General features: G+C 44.9%; 8 protein-coding genes across 9 annotated transcripts in view; 4 read left to right on the top strand and 4 right to left on the bottom strand.

Annotated features, from left to right (window-relative positions):
- Window positions 1-5: 5 nt before the first annotated feature.
- Window positions 6-5700, bottom strand: sand (potassium two pore domain channel sandman). Of its 2 annotated transcripts, XM_020945872.2 has the most exons (7): window positions 5097-5700; window positions 1322-1773; window positions 906-1257; window positions 605-837; window positions 412-538; window positions 250-351; window positions 6-187 (listed from the first exon to the last, which is right to left on the bottom strand). In XM_020945872.2, the coding sequence occupies exons 2-7, from the start codon at window positions 1624-1626 to the stop codon at window positions 116-118; spliced, it is 1191 nt and encodes a 396-aa protein (XP_020801531.1). In that variant the 5' UTR covers window positions 1627-1773; window positions 5097-5700; the 3' UTR covers window positions 6-115. The 2 variants fall into 2 exon arrangements, with proteins under 2 accessions (XP_020801531.1, XP_086684661.1); XM_086828535.1 differs by having other exon boundaries at window positions 250-538; window positions 5097-5612.
- Window positions 5701-5896: 196 nt separating this feature from the next.
- On the bottom strand, window positions 5897-7169 carry LOC110179701 (protein FAM8A1-like). The gene is made up of 3 exons (XM_086828536.1): window positions 7106-7169; window positions 7021-7041; window positions 5897-6948 (listed from the first exon to the last, which is right to left on the bottom strand). The coding sequence occupies exon 3, from the start codon at window positions 6943-6945 to the stop codon at window positions 6019-6021; it is 927 nt and encodes a 308-aa protein (XP_086684662.1). The 5' UTR covers window positions 6946-6948; window positions 7021-7041; window positions 7106-7169; the 3' UTR covers window positions 5897-6018.
- A 470-nt stretch (window positions 7170-7639) lies between these two features.
- On the top strand, window positions 7640-8580 carry RpS24 (ribosomal protein S24). Its single transcript, XM_020942688.2, has 2 exons — window positions 7640-7696; window positions 7963-8580. The coding sequence occupies exon 2, from the start codon at window positions 7973-7975 to the stop codon at window positions 8366-8368; it is 396 nt and encodes a 131-aa protein (XP_020798347.1). The 5' UTR covers window positions 7640-7696; window positions 7963-7972; the 3' UTR covers window positions 8369-8580.
- Window positions 8581-9161: 581 nt separating this feature from the next.
- On the top strand, window positions 9162-10477 carry LOC110176078 (uncharacterized). The gene is made up of 3 exons (XM_020942309.2): window positions 9162-9439; window positions 9539-9843; window positions 9905-10477. Exons 1-3 carry the CDS (start codon window positions 9351-9353, stop codon window positions 10336-10338), a joined length of 828 nt encoding a protein of 275 aa, XP_020797968.1. The 5' UTR covers window positions 9162-9350; the 3' UTR covers window positions 10339-10477.
- bonsai (28S ribosomal protein S15, mitochondrial) lies at window positions 10470-11553 on the bottom strand. Its single transcript, XM_020942295.2, has 2 exons — window positions 11088-11553; window positions 10470-11030 (listed from the first exon to the last, which is right to left on the bottom strand). Exons 1-2 carry the CDS (start codon window positions 11425-11427, stop codon window positions 10528-10530), a joined length of 843 nt encoding a protein of 280 aa, XP_020797954.1. The 5' UTR covers window positions 11428-11553; the 3' UTR covers window positions 10470-10527.
- Window positions 11544-13253, top strand: Cdk9 (Cyclin-dependent kinase 9). Its single transcript, XM_020944354.2, has 4 exons — window positions 11544-11882; window positions 11946-12030; window positions 12092-12349; window positions 12420-13253. The coding sequence occupies exons 1-4, from the start codon at window positions 11704-11706 to the stop codon at window positions 13104-13106; spliced, it is 1209 nt and encodes a 402-aa protein (XP_020800013.1). The 5' UTR covers window positions 11544-11703; the 3' UTR covers window positions 13107-13253.
- An 85-nt stretch (window positions 13254-13338) lies between these two features.
- Window positions 13339-15265, top strand: LOC110175979 (tRNA (carboxymethyluridine(34)-5-O)-methyltransferase ALKBH8). The gene has a single exon (XM_020942180.2). It carries the CDS (start codon window positions 13375-13377, stop codon window positions 15208-15210), a length of 1836 nt encoding a protein of 611 aa, XP_020797839.2. The 5' UTR covers window positions 13339-13374; the 3' UTR covers window positions 15211-15265.
- The window catches only part of LOC110180165 (uncharacterized), a 25488-nt gene continuing 21520 nt past the window's right edge, over window positions 15212-19179 (bottom strand). Inside the window, exons 9-10 of the mRNA XM_086829164.1 lie at window positions 17979-18176; window positions 15212-17917 (exon numbers count right to left, since the gene is read on the bottom strand). Coding sequence (XP_086685290.1) covers window positions 17303-17917; window positions 17979-18176 — 813 coding nt within the window. The 3' untranslated portion in view covers window positions 15212-17302. The remainder of the gene's footprint in view (window positions 17918-17978; window positions 18177-19179) is intronic.

The following is a 19179-nucleotide window of genomic DNA, read 5'->3' as shown; positions in this document are numbered from 1 at the left end:
TCAGCTTACAGTTATATATGTATATATATATATCTATCTTAAGCCTAGCCAAAGTCTACATCAACAGTGGACAATTATATATGATTTTGTACGACAAAGCCAGTTTTGAAGCCTCTTAGGAGCTACGGCAACGGAAGCAAGCCTTGAAACCCCTCTTGACGGCCCGAATATTGTGAACGACCTGCTCCTGTAAAGATATACATAAACTATTTAGATGTATTTCATATACAATCTATATAGCACACTTACCTGCATAAGGTTGAAGCACATGGCAATCACTGCCATGCCCAGCAGCAAGTACACGGCGCAGAGTATAAAGCTCAACTCGACCTTATCCCTATCGGCAGTTATCTGTGGAAAGTGAAATAAATAAATAAATAAACTGTTAATATATAGCACAGGATATCTTACCACACGATCGCCCGGCACCAGATCCCCAAATCCAATGCTGCTTAGCGATATGAGGCAGAAGTAGCTGCCATCCAGATAGTTCCAATCCTCCCAGCGCCCAAAGAGCAAGGCGCCCCACAGTATATAGCTGCAGAAAAAATAGACGATCAGCCTTTAGCTGTCAGATCCCCTTATAAAAAGGAGTTTGTCTTACCCAACCATTACAAATATGCAGACAGTGACTGGGACCGTGATCTCATCTGTGCTGCCTCGTATTTCACGCTCGATATCCGAGTCGGAGCCACTGAACGGAATGTCCATCAGGCTGGAACTGTGGTGGGAACTCCTGGTATAGTCACTGCTGCTGCTGTTGGACGTTGAAGTGTTGCTGCTACTGCTGGAGTAACTACTGCTTCCCCTGGCATTCTCCATGTCGTGCAATTGCAGCTGGAATTAGATAGAGGAACTGCAATGTGCTAACCAAACAAATTTTGGTCTCCTGTGATACCACTTACTGCTCTGGCCATTTGGCGCATTTTTCTCCTCTCGCGGATGATCCTTCGCTTGGCCACACCGGGACATATGCGGCACAGGCACACCTTGGAATATATCCACTTGAAGGACTTAGCCAACACATCGCCGATATTGGAGAGGTAGAGCAGGAACAATGGCATCCCGATAATTGCGTAAAGAATGGTCACCAGCTTACCCCACTCCGACTGAGGCGTGATGTTCCCATAGCCGATAGTCGTAATCACCGTCAGCGAATAGAGAAAGGCTCCGGAGAAGCTCCACTGCTCGACGTCTGGTCCCTTTAGTTGCTTCTTCACTATGGCCCGCTGGTACTCTAGGAGCACATCGTTTACCCTGGAAATTAAAAAGTTTCGCATGTAAATTTTAAAATCAGGAATACGTTTTATTGATGTCTTACCGTTTCCTGTAGGCATGGTGGTCGAAAAAGCTAATGTTCTCCGCCGTGAGTTCCCAAATTCTGGTGAGGCATTCGCCGCTAAAGTTGCGCGCTATAAACCGATGCGGCTTCTCTAGCTTCAGGCGCTCGTACTCGAAGATCTCGATACCCTGGAAGATAAATGCTCCGCCAATTGTGTAGAATGTGACTAGCAGGATGATGCCCACGTTGCTGAACATAAACGCCGTAAAGTGGCGGCAGTGGTCCTTGAAGCGCTCGAACGCCGGCTTCTCCTTCCGGCGAAAGGAGCTCCGACGCGAGGACATCTCTTAGCTGGTCGCTTCCGCTTCGGTTTCAGTGCCGGTTCCCGTCTCGATTGGCCTTCAACTGGCGCTCGCCTGGACATGCTCGGGTCTGGTATCGGGCCGATACTCGCATAGATTACGACTCCAAGGATTTCCGGCTGCCTAACGCTAAAAATACCCAATGATATATCCATAAGTTCATCCTCATGCTCTCGAGTGCAGAGTGGTAAATAAACAAAGGCAGCAAGGCTACTCTATCAAAGTGTTTGGCGGCATAAATCTCCCCGAGGAATAATATGCGCTGCGGTGATGTGTGATCTGCTCTGTGCTGTGTGTTGTGTGGGAGGTTTATTTTAATGGTCTGGGATTATCGCGAAAAATACGATCTTTGGCTGATACATTGTTGCTCTAGCCTTTTAATAAAATATTGTAATCACAAATTACCAAGGATTTAAATGAAAATCATCAGGATAATGATAAGCTATTTAATTAAGTAAATATGCCTAAAACCCTTTACAACCATCTTTTTTGTAAATCTATCTCTAATGGTAATTGAATATAGATCTTTTAAAATGTAACCAATTATTTTATAATTAGTTCAATGGGTATTGTTATAGTTAGTAAATAAAAACGATTATGTTTCTATAAATTATATTAAAGCATAGTAAAATGATCTATAGCCCATTAGAGCTTCTTTAAATTATGTTTATAATCAAATTTTTGAAAATAAAATTCGCATTCTGACAAATTTCTGTGGCTAAGAATTTCGGATCAATAAATTGTCGTAGGTGAACCCCAAAAATTCGAAATTCTTATTTATTAAATACCTCCAATAAATGTAAATCTATGTGGGGCTTTTGAAAGCCATTAAACTAATTGATTATATTGATATTGGACCATATTCCGATCTGATTGAGATCATCGGCGGACTAAAACTACATGTAACTCATTCGCTTTGACAGATTTCGAGGGAAAAGTCAAATATTTTGGCTAAACAGTATGAATGGGACTTTATTTTTAATACACTGTGCTTTCTATGTTTCTTAATAAATGGCCAACATGAACATGAATTATTGGACTACAATCTTGGCAGCTGGCCTATGGAACAGTCACATCATCTCATCTCATCTCGCAGAGGAGACTCATCCCGCCACCGTCCCCACGGATCGTTTGTGTGTGGTATTTCAATTTTCTCGCGTGGCCGGTGGGATGACACTCGCCTCTAGATTCGAGAATTGATGGCGTAGCCGTGGCTGTGGCGTCAAATTGGAGAGTTCCTAACGATCCGATGCGCCACTGCCTCCCATTTCATCTCCTCGTCTGCGGTCTGCCGAAATGCCGTTGTTTTTGTTTGGTTTTCAATTCTTTTTTTAGGGTTTTATTTAGTGGGTGTGAAATACGAGTTCATTTTGGATTATTTTTATAAACTTCTGTTTTGAACGGGGTCCGACAGTCATTTGCTTGATTTGTGGCCACAGCCTTGCCGATCTTTGGGACTGGGAGCTGAGAGCTGGGTAGCCTTGGACCTCACCACCTTTACGCATTTCTGGCGGCGGCTAGGTGCGAGCCAGGTAAATATGTGTATTTTTATTGATTCGCTCAAGCATAAATTAAAATCAATTTGCAATCTATGTCTGGCCGTGTATTTACGGGCTAAGACATACTGTGTACCTCGCCTGTACATACATACATAATTAAAAAATCCAAACACAAAACAAACACAAACTAAAAATCGTGGCGAAATGTGTTTCCAATGAAAATACACAAGCCGAGGAAGGAAAACACATTAGTGGATGTGGTATGCCATGCCTTCGGCTTTCCCAGGGCGCGAATCCGAGGGGCTGACATAAAAAAGATGCCCACTGTCAATGGGGATGTTTATGTTTTCAATACAATTAAGCTATCGTCGAGGAGAGACTCTACACATCCACGTCCAGAAAATGACGAATGCCAAGTTAGAGTGCATTTTGTGGCCGGCAATTAAAGTGCAATTCTGGTGAGTTTGTCGATATATTTTTGGCAAGATGTGTTCGTCAGGCGGCAGGCACAGTCATTAGCCCGAAATGTCTGTTTCTCATAGCATTAAAATTTTTAATTATAATTGCTCTGAGCATTTTTCAGTCATTTATGCTAACCCAAATCCAAAGATTACCGACACAAAGATCAAAGCAACAAACGAAGGAAACAGCCAGCTAATGTATTGTAGTCTTTTATATTGAAAAAATCGGTGATTATTATACCTATATATTGGGTGGAAACTAGTCGAGAAAATTGTTTGCTGCTTCTGGGAAGTGGAAGCTGCTTCTTGACCTGGCCCGGCCAATTGAGTTGCCTTTTTAGTTAGCAACTAAATTACGTCATGTCCCTGGATTAGTGTTTACGCGAGAGATGATGGAAAATGGATTGGAAACACACTTCTTGCTGGTGTGTTTACATAGACAGTTCTTGGGAGTCTCTGCAGGTGTGCCCTTAAAATTTAGTTCAAAATCATTTCGAAAGTCTCAGCCAATCTCTGGTGTCAGTTGTCAATCAGGATTTATTTTATTTGTTGGTCCTTCGGCCAGCACACTTGCACAATTAATTCTCAACATTTAATTTGCCATGCCAAGAGGAAAATGCTTAAATATGACAGACAGCCACAGAATGTTAAGTGTCAGCGGCTACACGAGAGGAGATTTTAAAATTTAATTACAGTGAAAAATCTCGGTGACAATGCGGGGGAAGCAGCGGCATGGAAAATAAGAAATTACGGCGACGACATCATCGCCAATGGCACATTGATGGCCCGAATACGTGGCGACCACGTCCAACATGACGGATCGGCCAGGCACCGGCGGAGCGGATGCGGATGGAGGTGTACCTTTGCCACAACGTGTGTGCGAGCCAAAAACTAATTTTCGTGCATTGACCGCGACAGGCTGGACGAATTGGTTGCGTATCGAGTTGCTGCTTGGACAGGCAAAATCTGAATTCAGTATTTAAAACCAACATCTAAATTTCGGTAATTGGAAAATACAAAATATTCAACGGCCACTGTAGTTGTCAACATTTTAAAAAAATTTTGTATATAAATTTTTTATATATGTACATATATAAAAGCCTTTCAATTTCAAGAAAATAAGAGCGCAGAAGAAATATTATATTAAATTATGATTAATTAGATATTTCAATTAACCCATTTTTCAAAAACAAATTTTGTTTCGACGAAATTACGCTTTCGAAAGCGTGTATCTCTTTAGTTGAAAACTCTTAGCATTATTGAATAGGTCTAAAGATTTTCAAGATCTTAATCATTCAATATTCTATTCTCACTTTTTGGTCTATTTGCATTAAGCTTTTATATAAGTTTTCATTAAATTGCAGATAGTAGTTTATTCTGACAAGATCAAGATCAGAATATAAATAATAATAGTAATCAAATTGAATGACAGATTTAAAGTATTATTTTAAAAAGTATACTTTCTGTTCAAGTTGATCGGCAGATAACGAACCTGTTTATTATGGCTGTTGCCTCCCTCGGCTCGTTGGGGTGCTGATGGAGATGGTGATGCCACTGATGCTGATGCAGTAGCTCCTTGCCAGATGCTCACCCGTGACGTCATGCGGATCGGCTGGCCTTTGTTGGGGCTTCGGCTTCACCGATTCGTTTATTTTAGCAGCTGATGTATTTCGGAACTATGCATGTGGAATATTATTTATGTTTGGTCGCTCTGTATATTGTTTTATCAGTGTTATTCAACGCACGCCACGAAATTCCACCGATCAGCTATTTTACAGATTTTCGTTAGGCATTCTATATCCCGATTTCAATCCCATATCTCCGGTTGATCTGGTCAAAAGAACTTCTTAGCCCCGGTTGGCTTGCTTGGTTTTCTGTTTATTTTTAACCGCACCACACTTCACTTCACTTTCCAAATCCGTATCCGATCCGAATCCGAATGCGTTCCCGGAGCAAATGCCTTATACGCCGGCGGTGGTGCGCTCTGCTCGACGTTCCGCTGGCCACTGGCCGGACTCTCGCACCCGTATTTATAGACGCGGCATCTTGACGCGCTACCTGTGACGTCGCATTGCCTCCATTGTTGGATGGAGAATGGGAGCCGGCAGACTTTTGCCACCGAGGATGCGGCAGCCAGAGAGCCATTGGAATTCCCCTCTCAGTAGGTGCCGGTCGCACGATTGGCCTATGCCCTACGATGGAATATCAGCACTATCTGGATATAGACTCATTGGAATATTATATATTAGATTAAAAAAAATAAGGGAAAGTAAGAGAGAGGATATTAATGAGTTACAGTATATAGGATGTTTAGTATATTTAAAAGGTCTCAATGGATGTACTAATAACATCTATGTACATATGTAAAATTTTAATTGTGTGTATAAAATGAAGTCCCAAATCATTAGGCTGTATCAGCGCGGATACCGATTACGTACGCCAAGGTAATGCACGGCTTTGAATTTATTATCCAAGACAATCGTATTAGTCCATTGGTCATAATAAGCCCTGTGACGACGGAAAACGAATCTGATGGAGATGGGTAGGATGATTGTCGTCACAAAGCGCTTAATAAGCGACCGGAAAATGGCACGTTGCATAGTGAGCCTCCATGCCGGATAGACAAAGACGATGCGTGGGTGACTGGGTCCATCGGGCGGGGAAAACGGCATCACCGCGCAAGCGGTCACAATTCGTATCTTCATTAGCCACTTGCCGGGTGTGGCTCCATTGCAGTAGCTGGTCCACAGCGGCTCGTAGCAGAACCCGACCAGCTTGAGAAACATTCTGACGAGCAGCGCTTGAGTCGATGTAGTTATGCCAAAGTAGTACATGACCAGGTCATCTGTAATTACCCGCCAAATCAATTGCTCTCCAATGCTGGGAAACTGGCAAGCAAGCAAATGCGCAATGAGGACCTTCAGCAAAAGAAGAAGGTACATGTCGATGGCCTGCGCTACAGCTCGTTTCCATAAGGGCGCCAAGGCGACCACATAGCCACCACGACGGTCTATCGGGTTTTGCTGGTCGCCCCTGTTAAGGATGCGATGACGAAGAAGACGACGAGCTCGTCCAGGCGGTATTCCAAAAGCTCTGGCCGATGCAGCCGCTAGCCCTTGAACTGGGCGCGGTTGGATACGTCCCAAAGTATTTGTCTGCTGGCCTCCGTTCGGTGTGCGAAAGAGCTCCGGGTATTTGGCAAGCAAATATCCCGGGAACCCGGCCATGGCCTCTTGGACCTCACGAAGCTGTTTGGCCCACACCGCGAGGCTGGCAAAATAAGCTCCCTTGGGATCCAGATTCTGCTCCATCTGCTGGGTATTCTCAATTTGATCAGACATTTTCTTAAATATCGAAAGTTCGAATATTTATTAAAGTTTTTCCTTTATGCTGGATACAAGTTTGATTTGGAATACCTTCTGAAACGATTCCTTATCCTACAAATTCAAATATATAGGGATTATTTGTTTCGACTTCCAGCTCAACTAAATGATACAATACCCGGCAGCTATAGAAATAATCACAAAAAAATTGCAAATTGTCACAATCGATCTTTAAAGGTTCTTTTGAATGAAGTTTAAAATGGTAAACTTTGATAACATGAAAAATGGGAATCGATGTATCGCTAACTGTCAAATCATCGATAGAGATAGATACTATCGATACAATGATGGCACAAACTATATGGGGTCGTCTTGTTAAATATCTTGTGAAATATAAATGTTATTTGCAAGCACATTTAAAACCAATTCAGACCTAACGAAGTCTACATTAAAAGTTTCTTGTAATTTTTTTTTGACTTCGTTTAAACCAATTGATCATTTTATAAAATTAACAAAGCTTTTTGTGGGAATACATAGAACAAATAACATAACGAGCATGAAAAATAATTGAAAATGGAATGAAACTACATCACATTTCTTTTGTTTTATAAAAATCAAAACAAACATCGATAGTGCAAAAAAGTCGATGTTTTGAATCGATAGTATCGATAGTGCTCCGATGCTGTCACCACTAAATCGGCCATCTTCCTTTCTAGAGAATCGCGTTTGCAAAACGACGTGTTTAAAACCTTTTCAAGTGTTTTAAAAGGTAAATAGCCATGGAAAATAGTTTAAAATGTCGCAGAAGGCCGCCACCCAACATCCAATACTCCGGCGCGTGAAGGCAGTGACCAAAGAAAACGTAAAAAAGCTGGCCGCGGGCGCGGGGTCACACGTGGAGTCGTAGGCGCTCCGAACGCACGGCTGTGAGGTTATGTTGATTCTCTCGGAGACGACAACAATAGCCCGGAGTGGGGCCAATCTGGGGGGATTCTGTGTGAAGAAAGCCACTAAATACCGTCTATTGCATTGCAGCTCCGTCAAAATGTCCGGTACAACCGCCACCATCCGCACCCGCAAGTTCATGACCAACCGCCTGCTCGCCAGGAAACAGATGGTCTGCGATGTCCTGCACCCTGGTCTGTCGTCGGTGAACAAGACCGAGATCCGCGAGAAGCTCGCCGCCATGTACAAGGTTACCCCCGATGTGGTCTTCGTGTTCGGTTTCCGCACAAACTTTGGCGGCGGCCGCTCCACGGGCTTCGCCCTCATCTACGACACCCTGGACTTCGCCAAGAAGTTCGAGCCCAAGTACCGCCTGGCCCGTCACGGCCTCTTCGAGCAGAAGAAGCAGACTCGCAAGCAGCGTAAGGAGCGTCGCAACAGGATGAAGAAGGTGCGCGGCACTGCCAAGGCCAAGATCGGTACTGGCAAGAAGTAAGCGCTGCTCCGCCGGAAGACCCCGCGGGTGGGTCTCTTCAGTGGGTTGTCGGCTCGCTGGAAACGCTCCCCGACAATTCCCAAAAGCTGCTGGTTATGCGTTAGTTACACTTTTTTATCAACCATCCAACAACGGACAAAACAAAATCGGTGTTTACTTTTGGAGCGGCTTTTGTTTGTAAACTAAGGAAATAAAACTCTAAAAGTATACAAGTTATTGTGGTTCAATGATTGGGATTGTGCGTGAGTGAGCCCATGGAATGTGGATACCAAGATCTAAAAGAAAATCAAGGTATTCTGGGTTACTTCTTAGAATTGGGATTCTACGTGATTAAATAAATTTATTTTAATAAACAATAAGCAACTATTCTTATATAAAGAATGTGTCTGCAGAAAGACAAAAGCTAATTTTAATATATTTATCAAATAATAAACAATTACATTGAAACACATTAACATTAGTACTTGCAAAAGCTTAATTCAGAAATTTAGGATATCATAGTTACTTGTTTTTAAAAGATAACTTAATTTAATTGGGCTTAATAATTTTTAGCCGTTGAAGCTTGCAGAAAGATATAACTACAAGACCACTTGAATATATTTTGCAAATAATAAGCAAATACTCTACAACACTTTGAATATTGAGCTTGGAAAGAGCTTAGTTCAGAAAATATGGCTTGCATAGCTACTTTTGTCGGTTTCAAGTTTTTAAAAGAAAATTTAAATAAATTTGGTTTATTAATTGGTGAAAAACCAAACAAAACGGTCACGCATGGTCGCACTTAAATATGGTATTTTTTGTATATTTTTTTTTGTAAGCCGGGTGGTATTTCATAACGGCCAAGTCGCAACCACACTGAATACAGAATATTTGTAAAAATTTTTTTAAAACAATTTTAAATGATCCTGCTGAGTACTGCGGGGAAAATTGGGCACAGCCAGCAGAAACAATCACGTGCAGGTTCCACTGAACGTGCCTAGAGATGTCCAGTTCGAACGGTGGCGCAGCATCGGGGGGCGGAGGCAGTGGAGGCGTCGCTTCCCCTGGCGATTGGATTTGCCCTGATTTCGAGTGAGTGCAGGCAGATAGATGCAGGAACAGCGGCCACCTCGCGGAGCAGTCGAGCCGGGCGAGGAGTGCAGCGAATCTCACTTTTCCTCGATTTTGCAGCTGTCGACATCTAAATTTTGCCCGCCGGTCGCAGTGCAACAAATGCGACCGCGACCGTGATAGCAGTGATAAGCCAGAGCGGGAACGTGATCGGGAGCGCGGCAACGGAAGCAGCAGCAGCAGTAGCAGCTCCAGCAAGAAGAAGCTAGGAACCGAAATTGGTAAGGCGGCTGCGGACAAGTCCCGGGGCCTGTTTAGCGCCGAAGATTGGCAGTGCAGCAAGTGTGCCAATGTGAACTGGGCCCGCCGGCAAACCTGCAATATGTGCAATGCGCCCAAGTTCTCGGATGTAGAGGAGCGCACTGGTGAGTCCTGCTGCCACACCCTTATAGTATTCTTGGAGCCCTCTAAAATCCGATATTACAGGCTTCGGTGGAGGATACAACGATCGTGGCGTAGTGGAATATAAGGATCGGCAGGATTCGGACAGCGAGTACGATGAGTTTGGGCGGCGCAAGAAGCGGAAGCACGGTGAGCATCGTGAGGACTCCAAGCGAGCAAGAAAGGCCAGCCGCGATGAGCCGGTGCTGGAAGAGGAGGATGACGACGAGGATGATGAGGGCGATTTGTCCAAGTACGATCTTTGGGGAGACGATGACGACGACAAGGTTACATCGTCGGATGTCAAGAGCAAGGAGCCCGCGGGCAGTGGCGACAAGGGAACGACCAAGGAGCGTAAACGGGTCTCTCGCGACTCCACATCTTCCGTGTCCTCCTCTTCGTCGTCGTCTAGTTCGTCTAGCTCCAGTGACTCGTCGTCGAGCAGCTCGAGTAGCGGCTCCAGCCGGGGAAGGCGCTAGCCCTCATCTTTACCCTTTAGGAACTTCATTTTAATTGCATCTGTTTTTACACATTTCTACACGGCAATGCCACTCATTGCACGTTTATTTATTCGCCAGTCTCTACACTAAAAGTATAATAAAAGGTATAATTTAAGAACATCAGCATTTACATTTATTGTAAGACTCCGTAACGTTAAAGAATCGGGCCTAATGGAAGCCATCCTCGTTTTGTTTCTGGCTGCTGGCGGCTTCCTCCGCCTGTCGCAGCTCCTTGAGCTGGGCCAGCTGCCTCTTCGAGTCCGCGATGTGCTCTTCGGTCACTGTCACGGGCACGTCGCAGGATATCTGTTCCTGTCGCACAAACTGCATCTTCTTAATGGCCTCCTCCAGGAAGGGTATCTGCTGGGCCTGCAATTGCTTGTGGTAGACCTCTAAACGCTCCTCCTTCAGGTTTTCGCAGTAGGTGTCGGTCAACTTCTGCAACGACTCCTTGCGCGTGATCCAATGGAAATGTGTTGGAGGCGGCTTGTACACCAGGTCGAGCCTCTCGAGAATCCACTCAAAGCGGGGATAGTCCCAGCGTCTGAGGTATTTGAGGAACTTTTTCCGCTTGTCGATCAGCTCCTTAAGTCGCACCTTGATCATCTTGTCCCGCGGATGCGAGTCCATGTGCTCCTGGTAGCGGCGAATCACCGCGGTCATCTTGGCCACTGAAATGCAATGATTTAGGGAAAATAGAAATTGGAATTGGGTGTCAACAAACATACACTTGGCCTCCATGGATCCGAAATCCTGAGCATGCCTCTGTACTTCCTTTACCATCTCATCGCGGTAAAACCTTGTGGTCAGGTAACTAGCATTGTTGCTCAACAAAAACTGAGACTTGACTGCATCATCGGCATTTTCCAGTTCCTTGCAGTCCCTGAATTCCGGCAGAATCTCGTTGGGATTCAGCGGCGGCAGCTTGCTCAGATCGCCGCTCTTCTCCGGCTTGAAGCACGCGATCTTTTCCGGTCGCACCCATTTGATCTTCAGGTCGGACTTGAAGGCGTATTCACGTACAAACTGGCGCGGCACCGCCTGCGCTACGTTCAATAGCTTATTCATTAAATTGTGTTTATTTGTCGGAAAGATGTCGAGGTTATATCACAAAATAAGGAAAATTACGCAAATAGCTGGTCACATCGCGAACAGCTGTTTTAATAAGTACAGTGTGTGCACACAATTTTCCTCTCTATCTCGCAGTATATCGATATTTTTTTTTGCCATCCCTATTTCTCACCAACAGCTGGAGCACATTTGTTGCTGTTTTCTTTTCTTTCGTCTTTCGGCTTGTTTCGGAGTATTTGTGCGTTTTTTGTGACTATAAAGGTAAAAATCAGCATGGCGCACATGTCCCACATGCTCCAGCAACCGTCGACGCCCTCCAGCGTGGGCTCCAGCTCCTCCCGCACCATGTCGCTCATGGAGAAGCAGAAGTACATTGAAGACTACGATTTCCCGTACTGCGACGAGAGTAACAAATATGAAAAGGTGGCGAAAATTGGACAAGGAACCTTTGGGTAAGTGTTTCATGTTTCTCATTTTCTTAGGAATGCTTATTAATAATCCTTATATATTTTTAGGGAGGTGTTCAAGGCTCGCGAGAAGAAGAGCAACAAAAAGTTCGTGGCCATGAAGAAAGTGCTGATGGACAATGAAAAAGAGGGCGTGAGTCAACAAGCAATTGCACAAAATCATGAAATACCTATGTACATAAACCGCTTTCTAGTTTCCTATCACTGCGTTGCGTGAGATCCGAATTTTGCAGCTGCTGAAACACGAGAATGTGGTAAATCTGATTGAGATTTGCCGTACCAAGGCCACTGCCACCAATGGCTACAGATCTACATTCTACTTGGTTTTTGACTTCTGCGAGCACGATTTAGCTGGTCTCTTGTCCAACATGAATGTCAAGTTCAGCCTGGGCGAAATCAAGAAGGTGATGCAGCAGCTGCTTAATGGCTTATACTACATACACAGCAACAAGGTAACTTGAAATTCTATGATTTCCATATTTCCTTATTTATTGTTTCAAACTTTCCTTCTTTAATCCCCAGATCCTGCATCGTGACATGAAGGCTGCCAATGTGCTAATAACCAAGCATGGCATCTTGAAGCTGGCTGATTTTGGTTTGGCTCGTGCCTTTAGCATTCCCAAAAACGAGAGCAAGAATCGCTATACCAACCGTGTGGTGACACTGTGGTACCGCCCACCAGAGCTTTTGCTGGGCGATCGCAACTACGGTCCGCCCGTGGACATGTGGGGAGCCGGATGCATCATGGCTGAGATGTGGACCCGCTCGCCCATTATGCAGGGCAATACAGAGCAGCAACAGCTGACTTTCATCTCGCAGCTTTGTGGCTCCTTTACGCCAGACGTGTGGCCGGGCGTGGAAGAGCTGGAGCTGTACAAGTCGATTGAGTTGCCAAAGAACCAAAAGCGACGTGTCAAGGAGCGACTACGTCCTTATGTCAAGGACCCCACCGGCTGTGATCTGCTTGACAAGCTGCTGACGCTGGACCCGAAGAAACGCATTGATGCCGACACGGCACTCAATCACGACTTCTTCTGGACGGATCCAATGCCCAGCGACCTGAGCAAGATGTTGTCCCAGCATCTGCAAAGCATGTTCGAGTATCTGGCGCAGCCGAGGCGCAGTAACCAGATGAGGAACTATCACCAGCAGCTGACCACCATGAACCAGAAACCGCAAGACAATAGCATGATCGACCGGGTCTGGTAGACTGGATTTCATACAAGGTGCACGCACCATACCCATTTGTAGCAGTAAGACTCACTATCAACTTAGCTTAAGGTATTAAGTTAGGCTAAGAACGTTAAAATATAAAGTTTGCATTTGCCTTTGCATTGCAAATAAAAATCCTGCAAAGTTAGTGTTCCTTATTTTATAAATAGGGTATTTTAAAGTCTGCTTTCCACGATTAAGAACGCGATAGCTCGATAACTCCGATAGTTATTTCCCCGCTCGGTGTGTACACACTTGCGGCAAAATGCACGTTGAGCAGCAGCAGCACCAAAAGGTAAACAAGGCCAAAAAGGTGGACAAGAAGCAGCGACGATGTCTGGCGATAATCAAAAGCGACTGTGAGGTGATCCCAAGCGAGGAACCCACCACCTACCTGGCTATCCTCAACGTGGGACTCAGCAATGGACTCACCGAGGAGTGCCTACTTCTGGCGGCGGCAAGCACAGGTGGCAAAGTCACCGAAGTGGTCATGCTGCCTGGTAAATCATACTGCTTCCTGGTCTGCGCCACTCTGGAGGACGCGCAGGCGGTATACCAGGGCATGAACAGCATCTCCAAAATAGGACAACAGGGAGCTGTGGCCTATCTTAGTTACGTGATGGGATTGCCCGCCCTGGCAAGAAAGAACGATTGGAATAGGGCCTTGCCCAGTGGACTTCTGGTACTTCCTGACTTTGTCAGCGAAGAGGAGGAATCAACGCTCTTGCAGGCCATTTCTGAGGATGGACGAGCCTCTGAAGGAAGTTTAAAGCACAGACATGTGAAGCACTTTGGGTTCGAGTTTCTGTACGGCGTCAATAATGTGGATCCGGCAAAACCATTGGAGCAGTCAATACCGCCGGCATGTGATATTCTTTGGCCGCGCCTGGAGAGCTTCGCTTCCAAGTGGGACTGGAGTACGCCGGACCAGTTGACGGTGAATGAATACGAGCCGGGACACGGCATACCTCCTCATGTGGACACGCACAGTGCCTTCTTAGATCCCATTCTATCGTTGTCCCTGCAATCCGATGTGGTGATGGACTTTCGACGCGGAGAGGAGCTGGTTCAGGTGAGATTGCCCCGTCGTTCCCTGCTGATTATGTCCGGAGAGGCACGTTACGATTGGACACATGGCATCAGACCGAAGCACATTGATGTAGTGCCCAGTGCATCCGGAGGCTTGACCACTCAGGCTCGCGGAAAGAGAACTTCTCTCACTTTTCGGCGCCTGCGAAGAGGACCCTGCTCCTGTTCATATCCCACGCTATGTGACACGAGACAAACCAAAGCCCCAGAGGAGCTATCCGCCACGTTGGCTGCCCAGGCTGTAAGCCTGGAACAGCGGAATGTCCACGAGGTGTACGACAAGATAGCAGATCACTTCAGCGAAACGAGGCACTCGCCCTGGCCTCAAGTTGCCGATTTCCTTAACTCCTTTCATCCTCAGTCTGTGGTGCTTGACGTAGGTTGCGGAAATGGGAAGTATCTGGGATGCAATCCGCTACTCCTGGCCATTGGCTGCGACCGCGCCCAAGGTCTGCTCGCCGTGGGACGTCGAAAGGGACAGAATGTCTTTCGGTGCGACTGCCTCAGTGTACCGGTGCGCTCTGCCAGCGTCGATGGCTGCATCAGTATAGCCGTTATCCATCACCTGGCCACAGGAGAGCGTCGGCTGGCTGCTCTTCGTGAGATGGCACGCGTCCTGCGACCTGGTGGACGTGCTTTAGTTTATGTCTGGGCCAAAGATCAACGAAAGAATGACAAGAAGTCCACTTACCTGCGGCAAAATAAAGCTGTTAATAAGGAGCGCACCACCGAACAGGAGCAGCGTCAGAAGCAGCAGCAGCAACTGGAGCAGCAAGTGCCCGATGACACCCCACTGCCCGTGCACACCAATCGCACAGAGTTCCAGCAGCAAGATGTTTTGGTGCCCTGGAAGACCAAGGATGAGCAAAAGACCACTTTTTTGCGTTACTATCATGTTTTTGAGGAACAGGAACTTGAGAATCTTGTGTCGCAGCTGCTGGAGGTAAGAATAATTAAGAGTTACTACGATCAAGGCAATCACTGTGTGATCTTCGAGAAGATAGACACATAGGTATATGTAATTCGTTTATTTGATTTCAAAAAATACACATTCACACACAGTTTTACTTTTGTTTCGTGTTTTTGCCATTTAGCGAATTGAACGTAAACTAGAACTTAGTTAAGCCTACTGCCGACGTCCCATCCGTGTGGATGTGGTGTTCTGTTTATTGTAGCTTTGGACCATAAATTGACAATTCCTTAATAACAACGTTTGTGTTCCACTGAAGAGTATATCCAGTTGGTGTAGGTACAAGTGCGGTGTGTATGTACATTTGTAGTATTTTCTTGCTTTCATTTTTCAACGAATTGGATAGGTTTGGATTGATATATTGATAGATCGATAGTGTCGTAACGAGTAGGTGGATAGATAGATAGATAAAATTTGAAGTATCATAACTAAAATGTATAGAGACTACCTAAATTAGTGTGAGGGAGCAATATGGAGCGGGAGTGGTGTTTTTCTGGAGCTTCCTAGGGTAATGTTACTCCTATAGATTCATTAATATCTTCTCTCTTTTGTATAGGGTAAAGTTCGAGCTACAGAGTCACATCTACACGGGCCTTAAAAACACACTTAGAAGTCATCCAGGGCACTTACTTACTTGACAAAGAACTTTACAGCTAGTTAATATTCTCTTAATAGGGCCGCTTACAACTAATTATGAACTACGGTTTACAGTTTCAAACGTTTCGCTTTGGTCGTGGGTACAGTAGAGTTCTGATATGTTAACAAGTAACATTTTGGACTATGTGATTTCATCGTCTTAAGATTATGAGAGCTAACTATGTATAGTGGGTGTCCTAATGTCTCTAGGGTACGTGCGCATTAGAGCCCTGCAAGAGTTACAGTGATCATTTTTGCATATAGGTATTGAATTGAACCTTAAGAGCGCCCTGTAATCTTCAATCTGATTCGAATAAACTTGACTTAGAATGAATTAACTTGATTTTAATCAAATGAATTTTGTTTGAATCAAATACACTTGATTCAAATCAAATAAACTTGGTATTAATCGATTTAAATTTAATCTAAAACAACTTTATTTGACTGGCATAATTTGAAAATCAACCAGAAATTATTTAAATTGAATAAATTTAATAATTATTCGAATTAATTTCATCTGGATTGAACGAACTGTCTTCAAATTAAATATGCTTTAGAGTAACTTAAATTGTTTAATATCAAATTTAATTTAAATCAAATAGGCGTAGTTGAAGTTTAATTAACTTGGTTCGTTTATATAAAAAAAATCTTTTTTTCAACAGAAGAAATTTGAATCAAATAATCATGATTTTAAATCATATAAACTTGACTCAATGGGAATGATTCAAATCATTTCGAAGCCTAAAACAGTCGTAGGCACCTGTTGATCCTCCAGGGAACCTAATACGCACACAAGTGAGTTTAATGGGTGTATAAATAAATATATATATATATATATGTATATATTTAATATATCTAAATAGATCGCGTGTATAACAGTTGTGGTGCCCAAGAAGTTAATTGGTTTTGTTTAATTTTTTGGCTATATGTATAGGAGAACAATTAAGGAGAATTGATTTCAACAGCTAGGTGAGTCTACGGACTAGGTTAAACCAGAAATTCATCGTCGTCGTAATATTAAAGCCTGATAGTTTACTCGTTAGTTGTTAAAGCTGATTTATCAGTTAATAGGTATGTATACACACATACACAGTTATCGACTTAAAAAGTTCTACAGATTACCGCCTACCATTGATTCCGTTTATAATGTACATATGTGTATACTTCAGTCGTTGTTGAATATACTTACAAAGCTTTCTTTGCCTGGTGCTTACCATTGGTACAATATATATCTTTTTATTTCTATAACTACTCTCCTCCCCTCGCTATCTTTCGATTTTGTTTGCATATTTTCCCTAGTAAAACCTCTCACCGAAACACTTATTTGAGCAGCTGGCATACTTTCTCCGTCTCTCCGATTTGATTTACGACTATTCCAGTAGGATTCGGATGTGGTTGTGGTTGTGTCTGGGGCGTGTGTGGTTTCTAAGGGCTGTCCAGGATCCAGGGTCCAGTTGCCTTGAGCGCGAGCTTAGATAAATGTTTCGGCTGCCATTTGTTACAAACACTCCGCCAGCGGCGGCTTCTCAATGGGCGGCGAGGGGCCCGAGACGGAAACCATTGGCACGGCACTGATCTTCGGCTTGACGATCTTTAGCCCGAGGCTGCCCAGATTCTTGGGACTGCTGTGCGGCGACGAGGAGGCTGTCGAGGATCGCTGGTGCACCAGTACGCGGGGCTTTGCCTCGATGGCAATGCTGGGTGAGGAGGAAGTCGACACACTGGCCGTGGCCGTTGCACTGGCCAAGAGAGGCACATGCACCAGTTCCTCCACTGTTTCCGCCGAGTCCTGCGATTCGTGAACCACAGCGGCAGCATCGCTGTGGATCAGGGCAGCTGTGGACAGGGTGTCACCCTCATCGTCCTGCATGTAGGGTGGCGGTGCCTCCAGCGAAATGCTTCCCACAACCACATTGGCCGTGGTTATGGCAGCCGAGCGGGCTAGGAGGCTGGTTACGGCCGTTGGCGACTGCTTGCCATCATGGATGACCGGCAGGCGCAGGAGCTCGCCTCCAGTGCCGCCACACTCCTTTAGCTCGATGTCGTTGCTGTCCTGCGAGAGGTGCTGCTGCTTGCAGGAGTCGTCATCGGTGCGCCAGGGTCGCAGGCTCTTCTGCAGAGTTAAGTTTTCTGTTAAAAATTTATGTCTTATGGATATCAAGGATCCTACTCACCCTCCGTCCATTGTCCGTGATATTCTCCGCACTCTTGGCCTTCCGGCAGAGCACGCTCTGTGATCCATGGCGCCGAAGGAACTCAATCGAGTCGAAGCCACGCCCCTCCGAGGACACAAAGATGGCCGAGTTAATCCGACTGCGCGTGCATCGCTCCGATATGGACGTGGAGTGCTCCTCGGCCAGCATGTGGATGTGCTGCAACGAAAGGCGGGTCAGTAAGGATCTCCATATGGCGGTGCCGCATCCTCCGGTCAGTTTCTTACGCGGCTATTGCAGTGCAACGGTGGGTGGGCACATTCACTGCTGTCGAACTGCGTCCCGGAAGGAGCAGGGAAATAGAGAGAGTATAGAGAGATAGAAAGAGATAGAGAGGAGACAGTAGAGCGGACACTTCCAAGGTGATGGGGGCAATCACACACACTAGAACAACAACAACAACAACACACACAAGCCCGGACAAGGACCTCCCGCCATCATCTCCATCCACTGGAACAACAAGAACGAGAGGGAGAGAGAGAGAGCAAGCGAGAAGCGTGGGACAAAGCTATCTCTGGCTGGCTACTAAGGCAAACTACGGAACGACACGAAGCCGGGACTCAAGCGGATGCGGATTGCGTTTTGTGATTTTTTTTGCTGTGAGAGAAGTGAGCGAAGTGAGCGGGTGCGCGGGCCATGTCCATCCAGTGAAGGTAGCTGCAAATTCTGTACAGGGTGAGATATTGAGTGATGGGTGCGATTTGGTGCTCTCCGGTCTGCAATCTGAGATGGAACTCGAACTCGAACGGGAACGGTAAGTCCAACTCCAAAGCAAAAACCACGTGCACCACAAGCTGCATTGTGCTGGAACTAGTGTTGGGAACACAAAATTATGTTCACTTTTAAAGTGGACCAATTCAGTGGCTCACTTTTCTTTTTTGGGGGGAAAAAGGAACTCAGCATTCAAATTACTAAGAATTATTCAAATCTAAATGTTATTAAAATAATAAATTTGCACTTAAATCATTAAGCATTTTTTGCTAGTAGCTAGTTAAGAAAAGTAAATATATTTAAGGATGATACTTAAAGGTTACTCTAATTATTGTAAATCATCAAAAATATATTTAATAAACAAATTATACGTATTGAGAAATTCAAAGAATATTACGTATACACAAAAATTACGTATACGACAGGTGGGCCAGTGTATTTAATACTTCTT

Source organism: Drosophila serrata, unplaced genomic scaffold (assembly GCF_035046125.1).
Source record: "Drosophila serrata isolate PLE 108 unplaced genomic scaffold, ASM3504612v1 contig_184, whole genome shotgun sequence".
NCBI classification, from domain to species: Eukaryota; Metazoa; Arthropoda; class Insecta; order Diptera; family Drosophilidae; genus Drosophila; species Drosophila serrata.
Note: the sequence above shows the minus strand (reverse complement) of the source record. Positions and strands in the feature narration are given on the sequence as shown.

Coding starts and splice junctions, on each gene's coding strand:
- sand (XM_086828535.1), bottom strand. CDS start 1,626: ATGTCCTCGCGTCGGAGCTCCTTTCGCCGGAAGGAGAAGCCGGCGTTC. Junction 1,258..1,321: donor CACCATGCCTACAGGAAACG/GTAAGACATCAA, acceptor TTTAATTTCCAG/GGTAAACGATGTGCTCCTAG. Junction 539..604: donor TGCATATTTGTAATGGTTGG/GTAAGACAAACT, acceptor TTTTTTCTGCAG/CTATATACTGTGGGGCGCCT.
- LOC110179701 (XM_086828536.1), bottom strand. CDS start 6,945: ATGTCTGATCAAATTGAGAATACCCAGCAGATGGAGCAGAATCTGGAT.
- RpS24 (XM_020942688.2), top strand. CDS start 7,973: ATGTCCGGTACAACCGCCACCATCCGCACCCGCAAGTTCATGACCAAC.
- LOC110176078 (XM_020942309.2), top strand. CDS start 9,351: ATGTCCAGTTCGAACGGTGGCGCAGCATCGGGGGGCGGAGGCAGTGGA. Junction 9,440..9,538: donor TGGATTTGCCCTGATTTCGA/GTGAGTGCAGGC, acceptor TCGATTTTGCAG/CTGTCGACATCTAAATTTTG. Junction 9,844..9,904: donor GGATGTAGAGGAGCGCACTG/GTGAGTCCTGCT, acceptor CCGATATTACAG/GCTTCGGTGGAGGATACAAC.
- bonsai (XM_020942295.2), bottom strand. CDS start 11,427: ATGAATAAGCTATTGAACGTAGCGCAGGCGGTGCCGCGCCAGTTTGTA. Junction 11,031..11,087: donor CGGATCCATGGAGGCCAAGT/GTATGTTTGTTG, acceptor ATTGCATTTCAG/TGGCCAAGATGACCGCGGTG.
- Cdk9 (XM_020944354.2), top strand. CDS start 11,704: ATGGCGCACATGTCCCACATGCTCCAGCAACCGTCGACGCCCTCCAGC. Junction 11,883..11,945: donor ATTGGACAAGGAACCTTTGG/GTAAGTGTTTCA, acceptor ATATATTTTTAG/GGAGGTGTTCAAGGCTCGCG. Junction 12,350..12,419: donor ACTACATACACAGCAACAAG/GTAACTTGAAAT, acceptor TTTAATCCCCAG/ATCCTGCATCGTGACATGAA.
- LOC110175979 (XM_020942180.2), top strand. CDS start 13,375: ATGCACGTTGAGCAGCAGCAGCACCAAAAGGTAAACAAGGCCAAAAAG.